This window comes from Osmerus mordax, chromosome 5 (assembly GCF_038355195.1).
Source record: "Osmerus mordax isolate fOsmMor3 chromosome 5, fOsmMor3.pri, whole genome shotgun sequence".
NCBI lineage: Eukaryota > Metazoa > Chordata > Actinopteri > Osmeriformes > Osmeridae > Osmerus > Osmerus mordax.
In genome coordinates this window covers 9,551,298-9,564,060 of record NC_090054.1, presented here as the reverse complement: position 1 = coordinate 9,564,060, position 12,763 = coordinate 9,551,298, and the positions used below count along the sequence as shown (strand labels likewise).

General features: G+C 41.6%; 1 protein-coding gene across 1 annotated transcript; it reads left to right on the top strand.

Moving 5' to 3' along the window:
• Positions 1–1,882: 1,882 nt before the first annotated feature.
• Positions 1,883–9,708, top strand: mat1a (methionine adenosyltransferase 1A). The gene is made up of 10 exons (XM_067236884.1): positions 1,883–2,157; positions 4,104–4,181; positions 4,625–4,747; positions 4,853–4,965; positions 5,213–5,356; positions 6,686–6,811; positions 6,942–7,034; positions 7,133–7,315; positions 7,505–7,638; positions 7,816–9,708. Exons 1-10 carry the CDS (start codon positions 2,100–2,102, stop codon positions 7,916–7,918), a joined length of 1,155 nt encoding a protein of 384 aa, XP_067092985.1. The 5' UTR covers positions 1,883–2,099; the 3' UTR covers positions 7,919–9,708.
• The last annotated feature ends 3,055 nt before the right edge of the window (positions 9,709–12,763 follow it).

Below are 12,763 nucleotides of genomic sequence, written 5' to 3'. Positions count from 1 at the left end.
CAATCAACATTAATCATCTCTACTTCCAGTAGTCTTAGTAAGATGGATATCTAAAGACAGGAGTCTTCTGACTTCTACTTTGGTCAAACAGAGTTAAGTTCAAACACAGATCATATGAACTGTAAACACATGTGTACTGCTCAGTGTAAAGATACAGTATACTTTATAAATACTGTATAGGTTTTAGATGATTTCTCTACTTGACACACATTGACCACACATTCACACATGGTCAAACCTCTGTAACCGATGGTTATCTTTCCACACAACTAGAATGATCTTGTCCGTAGTGGAAAAAAACCCAATGTCAGTCATTAACCATGTTAGCCAATTCTGTCCAGAGCATCCAAATCCAAGACTTCATAGGCAGCTCTCAGGAAAAACCTATCCTGCTTAAATGTGCCTAAGGCGAACTGAGATGTTTATTCTAGAGGTTCATTTCAGTGGGGAAAAAACAATTTGTTGTGTTATTTGTGAAACAGTAAAAAGGTGATTTGGAGAAGGAGTTATACAGAATAATCAGATATTTAATTACAGTCACAGTTAACTCATTACCACTAAGTTATGATTCATACTATTGGGAAATCCATTATATGTTGTTTCAGGAGCACTGCACAGTTTAATCAATGTAGCAATGTATGTTTTGGTTGTGAGCAATTGAAACATTACTTTTGAAGCAATCTGTTTTGAGTAACCAGTCAGGAAAGGGGGTGATTTTCTCTATGCAGAGGGCCTAGTTAAAATTCTTGTCTCCTTTCTTGAATCAGAGTCAACATCAACCAGTAATCAATCCCAGATGTCTATGAATAGGTGATCCGGCTCCCTTTATTAAATCATGCAATATCACATGGCAATTCAGTGCATTCAGCAAGCTACAGAAGTGCACAGTGAGGCAAGAATGTACGCATTTAGTATCAGTTTCCCACCAAACCATCGGATAGTAGGTCACTAAGTCAATGTACTGTACGCATTGTTCACGTTTTCCATTCCTTGAATAGATGCCACATGTCAACCGTTATGATGTGGCCTTATTATACAGAACGTGTTTGATCATGTGATGTACCCATACACATCCACACCTTCCCTCTACGCATGTCCACAATCAACAAACCCCAATCCAGCTGGGAGATGTTGTTCTGTCCTCTTTCACTTGAGTTTTCATTCTCAAAGTATTTGCTTTTATTTTTGTTTATTACAGAAATTCTCGGATAGGGAAATAGTTTTCTTTATCACAAGGGTTCATTGCACAACTGAGCCAAGACTGCTTGGCACATGTGAGGATGAGGGGGTGACTGCATTGACTGCATGTTTACGCCAATCACATTTCCAGAGGTAGTAACACTCCCTCTTTATGTACCAGCCCAGTACCCCAACACACATTGCAAAACTCCCTACCATGTCCCTCCCTCTCTCTCTCTCTCCACCTCTCTGTCCTCCAATAAACACCTGTTTAGGTCACTGCACCAGTTTTAATAGTCAATGTAGAACAGGAAAATGACGCAAATGTGATTGCATCAGTTTTAGCAGGTAACTCTTCATACTCAAACACTAGCACTGAGCTATCCCACACGGGGAAAGGGTGGGGGGGGGGCACACATGCTAACAAACAACTCTCTACAGAGTAATAGAGGGATCTGAACTAACTGCAGGTATGATAAAGGATGGCAGGGATGGTCATAGGATAAGGATTAATCATCAATCAGTTCTACCATGCTGCTGGTGTGTAAGAGCACACAAGGGGTTAACATGTGCGTAGAAGTTTAAATCCCCTCCCATCAACAACTCCCCCCTGGAATGGTCTACCCCATGGGTTTACATGACGCCTGTGTGTGTGTGCCATATATAGGAGCATGTGCAGATGGACCTGCAGATTTTTTGGATAGACAGATACTGGCTAGAGGGCTGCAACCGTCTTCCTCTCTCTTTTTTCTCCTCCCCTTTCTCCAGCACTCTGTATCTCTCTCTCTTTCTCAAAAGCTCTAAAGAGAACAGGAGGAATATCAAGCAGTTCACAGATTTCTTTCACTGCTCTTGGAAACAACAAAGGAGCTTTTTCCTAACGTGTTTTTGAGTTGTTCTGAGCACCTGCCCGTGTAAAAATGAGTGATGATGGTTCATTTATGTTCACGTCGGAGTCTGTTGGAGAGGGACATCCAGGTGAGTTCCTTACCTATAGATTACCAGCAGGATACAAATCCTCTCTTTCCCTCCCATCTGAATTCCAACACATTCAACAAGAATCAACATGTCATATAGAGATACTTGTTTTAATTACTCCTGTATGGTACAGTTCATAAAATACCATTTAAGGTCATCTAATTGATGCCAGTATTGATCCTCACGTGAAGAATCTTGGCAAATAGATAGATTACAGCATCAATAACCATTTGGGCTTTAGTACCATGTAATTTCATTGATACACTCTCCTAACCACTCAACATGTGGTTACTACCACTTTTTATGTGGGGAACAAGTGGGCTAGAGGGGTGTCATGTTGCATGGCACAGAGAGAGAGACAGAGAGTGAGTGACACCCACACTGTGAATGAGCAGATGTTAGGTATTAGCTTTTCACAAGTGGAAATGTCAGTAAGTAAACTTGTCTAGTTTCCTTAGTCCATTATCTGGACCAGATCTGTTTAACAAAACTACATCACTAAGCATTCAACCAACATTTTTATGAACTCATTCTGAAAGTTTTGTGGGTGTGGGTGTAAGGCTCTTGGAAATAAATAATAATTGTAATAGGTGACTGATTATGGTGAAGCGTGGTGTTGACATGCACATTTGGTTATGTGTGGTTAGTGTTGTTGATTTGGCTGTCATTTAGGGGATTCTGATCTAACAGACTCTGATGTCACACAGACCACACCCCTCAAACTAAGTTAGTCAATCGTCCAATCAGAAGTGCCTAAATGTACTCTGCCCTCTCCGTAGCAGACTTGATACTAAAGCAAACAATTTATGTTGCAATGTGTCCAGAACAACAGTCCTAGTGTTTTTGGACTGCTTTTTCTGGATGTACAAAAAATGTATTAGATGTATATTTTAAAGAATTATATTAATATTAATACATTTTGATATTGATATTATCCACTACACTGTATCAATGTTGAAATATGTATTTTACACTGTAGAAGGACAGGGGAAAAGCCAAATACATATGAATAGAGACTTGAGGTCCACTGTGAGGATAGTGAGATCCAACCAAGAGCCTGCTGAAAAGTGCACAAACACCATCCCCCTCCCACTTAACCACAAGGTTTGATGATAGGCCAAACCTTTCTCTCTGCTACTTTTTTTACTTTTTTGATTACCTTTCTACCTGATAACAAGCTGGAGGTCTGGGCTGTTCCCACAGACTGCTTATGCACTGCTGGTGAAGAGCTCTCCTCTCACACACCTATGCAGTTGCCTACAAATATTGCCCATTCTGCATCCCATATGTTCTGAGGTATGCATTTGTAAGTAAGCCAAGACAATATATACCAGACACATAGTGCTTTTTGACTGTGTCTTGTGGTTCGATGAAACTGCTGAAACCTAACAAACCCTCTATGAGACTATACTGCATTTTTAGGATGTTTTTTCTGATGTAACACATCAAACATATTGCTTCAGTGCCCTGGAAAGAGAGAGAGAGAGAGGGGGAGAGAAAGAAAAAAGAGGTAGATCACATATGAATACAGCGGACAAAGCAATGCCCTGCTGCTGCTTTGCCCTGACATTGACTGGAATGAAGCCTAAAATCCCCAACGTTTTTTTCCCATTCTAAACAATGCCCAGTGGATTTTACCTTGGCAGTGGAGAGTGCATCATCAACCGCAAAGCCTTACTTCTGTCAATTGAATTCACATTTGAATATGATAAGTTACTAAGTTGCCTGAATATATAAGCCTATATATACAAAGTTAGTCAGTAAGATTTATAATTAGTCCACTGGGGTTAAAGATTTGCTTTTAAAATAGGCTCAGCATACAATCGCAATATATGAATTCACATCACCCTCACATGCATTTGGTCTCACTGTGCATCTGACTCCAGAAATGTATTTGACTTAATAAAATGGTTCTTTCAATGTATTTTTTTAAAAACCAATTAAAGACAAGATATGCGATCAAATCAGTGATGCTGTCCTGGATGCTCACCTGAAGCAGGACCCAAATGCCAAGGTCGCCTGTGGTGAGTGTGTGGGGGGGGGGGGGTTATGCACACAAAGAACCAACATGGCTATCATGTTTGAAAATGTTATTTCCTGGTTAGCTCCTGCCTGGTTGGAATATATTTTATCATGCTGTACTGATGTCTCACTTAAGATCCAGAAGGTCAAGCCATAATTGTCTGTTCAGTTTACATTCTAGCCTCTCATTGGCATACAGTTTATCTAGTATATTAAGTCCAATAAATCACATTTCTAGTAGTTGTTGATCACTGATCTCTGATCTGACCAGACTCTCACTGCTGAGTCATGGCATACTGTAGACCCACCTACAGTTGATATGATAAATAAATACTTTCATAAAGAACTGTAATTACAAGTAGGTTCCATTGTAGACTGGCATGATACATTCAGACCGGTTCTGTAGATTGTGTGTTTTGCCAATGTCCTCCTGTGGCTCCTGCAGAGACGGTGTGCAAAACTGGGATGGTCCTGCTGTGTGGGGAGATCACTTCCCGTGCCAACGTGGACTACCAGAAAGTTGTCCGAGATACCATCAAACACATTGGTTACGACAACTCCGACAAAGGTAATGAAAAGGATAGTTAACAAAAAGATAGTTTGTTTCCTGTTGCCTGCAATGTTTATTTAACTCTGTCCTCTTCACACGTACTCCCCTCTCTCTCACTTCTAGGTTTTGACTATAAGACATGTAACGTGTTAGTCGCTCTGGAGCAGCAGAGTCCGGATATTGCCCAGGGTGTCCACATTGATAGAAGTGAGGAGGACATTGGTGCAGGAGACCAGGTAGGTAATCAGTAAAAATATGAACATTTATCAGAACCTCTCCATCTTCACATATGAGTTACATACATACTTTACATAATATATATTCACATTTCTACATATATTTATGTAGAAATTGAGATTGAAATATAGATTTGACAGGACCAAGAATTCCAATGTACCTAATTATACTTACAAATGGAAAACAAACTTGAAATTCACTTGAGGCTAAATAGGTAAATCTACCTATTCTTCTGTTCTCTGCCAGGGTCTGATGTTTGGTTATGCCACAGATGAAACAGAGGAGAGTATGCCTCTCACCATTGTTCTGGCCCACAAACTAAATTCCAAGATGGCCGAACTCAGACGCAACGGCACTGTTCCTTGGTTGCGCCCGGACTCTAAAACCCAGGTGAGACGATCAGTCCTTTTTTCCCTGGGTTTATGTCCAAAAAGACACTGTCTCTCTTAGGCAGTGTTGAAATCAGGTGTGTATAAAAAAAAAATCTTAGACCCCAATAAGTAAACAAAGTGGTAGAACCCAGTTTCAATACTCACATAAATCCCAATCATGCATACACAACAACACACATTCACACATAAACACAAGCATCTGCAACCAAACCCAATGTTCCCCATGGTGAGGGTGTCAGCAGTATGTCAGTGGAAATCTGTTTTTAACCCGGTGTGGGAGTGACCTGACCCTTTTCACTGACCCTGTGTAATCGCCTGGACACCGGCTGTGGCCTCGTCAATCATGGGCTCAGACAGGGAGTGAAAACTGATTGGGGCAACACTTCAGAATCAGAGAGGGGTTTTAAATTGCCATAAAAGTTTGCACAGACAAGGAATTTACTTTGGCAGGAAGGTGCATACATTCAACATATAGTCATAAATCTTGAATAGTGGTACAAAGTCTAACTAATACTAAGGGGCTGTAAGAATTTAGTATAAAATAAGAATATACAAAGTTAAGTAGCTATGATAACACTTTACATTAAGGTTACATTTACTGACCTATAACCACATTGTATTGTAATGACATGATATTCACTTTTAGCGGCATGGGTTATTACAAAAGTATAAGAAGGAACAGTATGTGGGAAGGGTGTTATGGCTAAGGGGATGTTGTAAAAGGGGCCGGTGAAGCTTGTGTTACCAAAGCAAGATCAATGTTAACATCCACTTACCTCTGGAAAGCGTTCCCAAGTTTCAGTTGTTGAATAACTTGTACTGCTAAACTGTAGCGTTGTAGCGCTGTGTTACCACATAGCAGTTCCTAAGTAACTACAATGTTGCCCAGATTTGGATTTGATACAGTAAGACATGTTTTACTTGTAGAAGGAGGCACAAGTACAGTATTTTAACAGTTGCCATGTCATATGAACTTCAGAGGCGATTTGGGACGTTGGGAAAGGTCCTAGGGGGCAAATGGAATTGGGCTCTTCTCTGAGAAACAAGCCAATGATACGTGAGTCCCGTGCTCTGGCAGCATTCCTGGCATTTTTAGATGGGGGAGATGTAAAGAGTGGTTACAGGGCAAGAGGAAGGGAAGGATTGAAAATGGAATGGGCTAATATGAGCTCTTATGAGAAGGAGTTCCATTACAGGCTGACAGGTGTTGATGTTGATCACCTTACCAACGTTTTTGACACCAGGCTTGGGGGCCTCCTCAAACGAGGTGACTGCTGGCCATCCGTCTGTGCTGTCCCTTCATCTGTCCCGTCCCTCCCTCCCTCAGGTGACCGTGCACTATGACCAGAGAGATGGTGCCGTGATTCCCAAGAGGGTTCACACGGTGGTCATATCGGTCCAGCACGATGACCACGTCAGCCTGGAGGAGCAAAAAGACATCCTCAGGGAGAAGGTGGGTGCTGCCCCCAGTTTCCCCGGTCACGTCCACAGCCAGACAACTCTCCAATGGCAGGAGGGAGGGGATTGCCCATATTAGGCATGTTAAAGTAAAGAATCTTAAACGTGTAAACAATTCCCATCAGGTTATCAAAGCCGTGGTGCCCGCCAAGTACCTGGACGATAAAACCATTTACCACCTGCAGCCCAGCGGACGCTTTGTCATCGGTGGCCCACAGGTGTGTGTTCCTGTGTGTTTACTTTGGTGTGCCTTCAGGTCAAATAAAGGCACACCAGACAATAGTCTGACCTCTCCCTTCTCTCCTGCCTGTGCCAGGGGGACGCAGGGGTGACGGGCAGGAAGATCATTGTGGACACCTATGGAGGCTGGGGGGCCCATGGTGGAGGAGCCTTCTCTGGGAAAGACTTCTCCAAGGTGGACCGCTCAGCTGCGTATGCGGCCCGCTGGGTGGCTAAGTCTCTGGTCAAAGCCAAGCTCTGCAGGAGGGTCCTGGTCCAGGTGAGAATCTATGTAATAATACATCACAAAACTGTTCATCCAATCTTGGATTTATTTACTTATCTCTTTAATCATCTTTCTTTAAATCCAACCATTCATCCATTCATCCAAACAGACCACTCTGTCCATCCCCTGGATGTGTGATGTGGCTACAGTATATTTGAGGTAGTGTTTGTACCTTCAATTCAGGTGTCCTACGCCATCGGAGTGGCCCACCCCCTCTCCATTTCCTTGTTCACCTACGGTTCCTCCCAAAAGACGGAGAAAGAGCTTCTCCAGATCGTTAACAAGAACTTTGACCTTCGACCAGGTGTTATTGTCAGGTGAACATTCTTCCCATTTAAGAAGACAAACATGAAACAACATTTAAGACCCTTAAATATGTAGGTTGCAGGTCTTGAAAATGCTTCAGAATGTATCCATGTGGTATAGTAACTGTGATGTGTGTGCAGGTGTGCCTGTCCCACCGGTGTATGTGATGTTGTCTTGTTCTTCCCCAGGGAACTGAACCTGAAGAGGCCTATTTACCAGAGCACAGCCAGCTATGGTCACTTCGGCCGGCCAGAGTTCACTTGGGAGGTGCCTAAGGAGCTGGAGTTCTGAACGTCCCCTACTGGTCTTAATCAGCAGTTCTGACTTTAGACCCTCCTTATTGGCAACCATCACGACCAATTCTGTATCATTGATTTTCAATGGCTCTTCAAATAGACTATGGATGTTTCCTATCACACATAATTCAATGTATAGCCAAACTCTTGTGGCAGGTTTTTGTTTGATTAATTCAGGGTTAAATTAGTACAGGCCTGTGTGGTTACAGTTATTAGTTTTGTATCAGGAGTGAGAAAAGGCTAAGGGGAGCTGTGATGGGATGGAGTTATGGTTTTACTGTCCTTGTATGGCCTGCTCTCTTTATTTAATGTCTTATGACCCTACAATAGTACAGTTCCTTTAGCTGAACCTATGTGTTCCTTTGGATCAAAATAGCAAAGCCTTAGAAGGAATGCATCTGCAGGGACGTTGATCCGCATCCGCTTTTGTAAGAGAGCCTCAAAGGTGATTTGTTATTATCAGATTCACACAAACTAAATTAATTCAAATGTAATTCAATATCAAACACAAGTAGATCCTAAAGCCTCAAGGCTCTGAGACTTACACCATAGCAATACTGTTTATTACACTCTCCAGGTGGTGCTACACTTTCATGTCTGTAGATATGTACTTGAGTAACTTTAATTATAGATTAAATGTGCAGTTGCATGTTTGGAACCCTTCGCAACCCTTGCTTTAACCAAACTTTTTTTTACTGATTACAATTTGTTCTTCATTTTAAGTAGCTGGGTTTTACCATTATTCTTCTCAGGATCCAGACCACAGGAAGTCAGACATGTCACCAACATTTGGGAGGTTGAGGGAAGGACAGTTATACTTCCATGTTAGAGTTGACCAAACCTACCCTTTAACCCTTGTGTTATCTTCTATCTTGTGCTATCTGTTATCTTCGGGTCATTCTGACCCATCAGTCATTGTGACCCACCGTCGTATTGCGACAACTTTACCGCATACAAAAACAGTGAAACATTTTCTTTTAACCGTTGGGCTGTCTCAGACCCCCCACATTGCGAAGGTTAAAAGAAAATTATTTTTATTTGTTTTTGTATTGGGTAAAATTGGGTAAACACAACAATGGTTCGTTATGAACCTTTGGGTCATGTGACCCGAAGGCAGCACAACGGTTAAATAGCTTTGCAAAATGTTTGTTTAGAGCTCTTGAATGTGCATGCATATTAACCAATTGTACAACTCAGTAGTAGATCCATCTGTAGCTACCTGCTTGGTTGTAGCTGTTCTTAAATGAACACCCTCATTTCAACTGACAGTTTAGCCATTTGGGTGTCTTTAGTACCTGCCAAGGGTGGGTATTTCTGTGGACCATTGACAATCATGATGTTTCTATATTTGTACAATTGTAATGTATATTCCTGAAATAATGCTTTTTGAAATCGTTATTTCATTACGTTAGCCATATGTAATATAAATATCTTAAGTGTGGACTGTTTTAACAGAGATGCTGCTCTCTGTGTGTTTTCACTCTCAATGCCTTAATTAAATCAGCCTCTCATCCTTCCACAGCCACTGTGACATTCACTGGTCTTATCTGGAAAGCTGGTTAAAGCTGCCCATCTCTTAATGACCATGTGTTGTAAAGACTGTTCTTGTTTACATAACCCCACTTCAAAAATGCTTTTACAGTGACCTGGGAATTAACCACAATCATAGGCACTACTGAGAAGTGTCCCAATCCTCTTGTTACAGGCGACACAGTACAATGCAACAGTGGGCAGAGAAACCTGGAAATGTAAATAATTGTTGACATTAAAATTTTGAAGCAATTATCCAGGGCAGGCCTGGTGTTTGTTGTTTTCAAGATGTATCCTCTGGAAATGGTAATTGAGCATACTCTGGCAGGAGGTTTGTGAAATATTAATATTTACCGTTTTTCACAATTGCTAAGACACTAAACCCCATTCTTTAACCAAATGCTCAGGCACTTTTGGCTTAGTTTAACTAACAGTTTGCAAATAAATTGTTTGGTAAAGAAGGGCCTACTTTGCATCAGTGATAAACAAGTAATTCATAAGAAGACAATTGATGGCACCATTATTTATTGCAACTTGTTGTATTAATCATTTAACTGTTAATCACAAATATAGTTCAAAATTGTCATTCATGCAATTGTATGAAAAATTCTAGAAAAAGTTGTGTTACAACAGCTCACTGAACACCTTTCCTCAAATCAGCTATATGAACCTTTCCATTTCGTCCTCACCACAGCACTGAAACTGCATTAGCAGTAGGTAGTCAATGATCCACTATTAGCTTCTGATGCAGGCTCTATCTCTGTCCTGGTTCTTCTGGACCTAAGGCAAGCATTTGACTCTGTGGATCATCAAATTCTCCTGGAACGTATGGAGAACTATGTTGGGATCTCTGGTACGGCACTCCAGTGGTTTAAATTGTATCTATCTAACAGGTCACAATTTGTCCACTATGACGGCCTTTCATCCAGGAGCTCCACCGTAAAATACTCAATTCGGATAAAACAGAGGTGCAAATTTTTGGACCTAAAAAATACAGAGTTTGATCCAATCTCACCTTAGACCTTAACGGCATCAAAGTCTCTCAAAGCCAGCTAAAATCTAGGAGTCACAATCGATTACCATATTAAGCAAATTACCAGAATTGCATTTTTCCATCTGCGTAACATAGCTAAAATAAGACATTTCCTCTCAAAGGATATTGCTGAAAAACGAATACATGCATTTGTTACATCCCAATTGGATATAACATATACTCTCGTCTCTCTGGCTCCCAATCCAAGCCAGAGCTGATTTCAAAGTCTTACTACTAACCTACAAATCTCTCCATGGATCAGTAAGTAATATCATCAGCACAGGGGAAAGTGTGAACTAGTTCTAGCCAGGTCTAATCTAATCATTCTGATTAGATTTTAAGAGCAGATTCACGGCTGTAAGAGGGGAACATTTTCATAAATTGAAAATTTTCGCCCCTAAAAAAAATAAAAATAATGAAATGTGCCTTATTGTGATTCCAGTATTCTATAGAAACGTGAAAACATTTTCCTCAAATACTGAACCAGCAAACTTTGCAAAACACATTTGTCATTGCCAAAACTTATGGCCACGACTGTATATGTATCATGTATAACTTTTAAATGACAAATAAAGCATCTATGTCTGCATAGGTATCATGTAACTTGAATTTACAAATAAAGTAAACCTGTTACAGTATATTGTTACTTTTATTGTTTCTTTTGCTAGTTGGAGACAACGGGGGACGGGGCATTCTTATTCGTATTTTAGAGTTTCTCTTCCCTGGAACAGATTTCATGTTCCAACTGAGGGGGGCTGGCACTGTCAGTGTCTAGGGCTGCATCAAATAGCCTTTTTGGTCTGCTAAATTGCTGCACTAAACCACACTTGACAGGTGGGAACCTCGTTCTTAATATTACTGTTTCTCCTTGCATTCTCTAATTCCTGCTCTCCTCTCTCTGTCCCCCCTCCACACATCCCCTGTGGTGTGGGGGGTTTGAGCTGTCAGCATCTGCCTGGTCGTTGGACCTGGTCACCAGTGGACATCGATATGTGACAGTCTGCCAAAGCTGGATCTAGTCGCCAAGTGGACATCGGTCTCCCCGACGGACAACAGCGAGTTCCTGGACCCTTACCTCATCCCCCTTCTTGTGATGCAGTGCCGATCAGTCTCCCAGAGCTGTGGCTACCGTTCCTTAAACCGACATTTATCAACTCTGACCCAAGTTGAACACTTGGTTTTGTATGACTATGTTTAGCCTGTGTTCTGCACCTCTCTTTCACCAACTGTCTCTGGAGTAGGGGCAGGGGTGTAGCCAGGACATTACTTTTTGTGGGGCCAGCTCTGGACAGTCTTTTATTTGGGGTGGCACTTGATTGTCAAAAACTACTATTTTAAAACTCCCACACTGCATCACTCAGAGCAGCAGTTTTCTAACGGTATCCAGTGGTTAGCTGCTAGTCTCCATTGAAGCGCTGTCAGAATGCAGGTACGTTGGTTTGCGTCTTGAGTTGATGATGGGGGCCAAATATTGACTGAGTTTTATGGGGGCAAAAAGAATAATAATATATATGTGAGAGAACAAAGGTTGTGCTCTCGCCGAAGGCTTGAGCACACCCAACAAGGAGGTACCTAGGTTCTTAGTCGACAATTGTGAACTTTTGTGCTCGTGCCGTTAGTATCCGCGAGCACATTTGCAGGCAACTTTTATTGACGTAAGCAAATAAATGGGGTGCTAGTTGACCCATTTCGGATTGGTTTCAAATTTACATTTACATTTACATTTAGTCATTTAGCAGACGCTCTTATCCAGAGCGACTTACAGTAAGTACAGGGACATTCCCCCGAGGCAAGTAGGGTGAAGTGCCTTGCCCAAGAACACAACGTCAGTTGGCATGACCGGGAATCGAACTGGCAACCTTCGGATTACTAGCCCGACTCCCTCACCGCTCAGCCAACTGACTCCTGAAATTTAGCAAAAATCAGGTAAAATTATTTTATGAAAAAGCTAGGAGTATGAGCCAGGTTCGAGAATCGAACAAAAATTATTGGGGGAGATGGTTTTGTAAATGTTGACTGGAGTTAATAGAATAAAAACGACCGGAAGAGCCGGAAGTCTAACAAGAAATGCAATACCACCTACATCCACCGGGGCCGTTGCTTCAAGCCGAGGGGCGAGGGGTTTGTTTTTTCTGGGAGTTTTTCCTTGTCTTCCTTAACCCTCGTGCTGCCTTCGGGTCACATGACCCAAAGGTTCATAACGAACCATCGTTGTGTTTACCCAATTTTACCCAATACAAAAACAAATAAAAATAATTTTCTTTTAACCATTCCAAT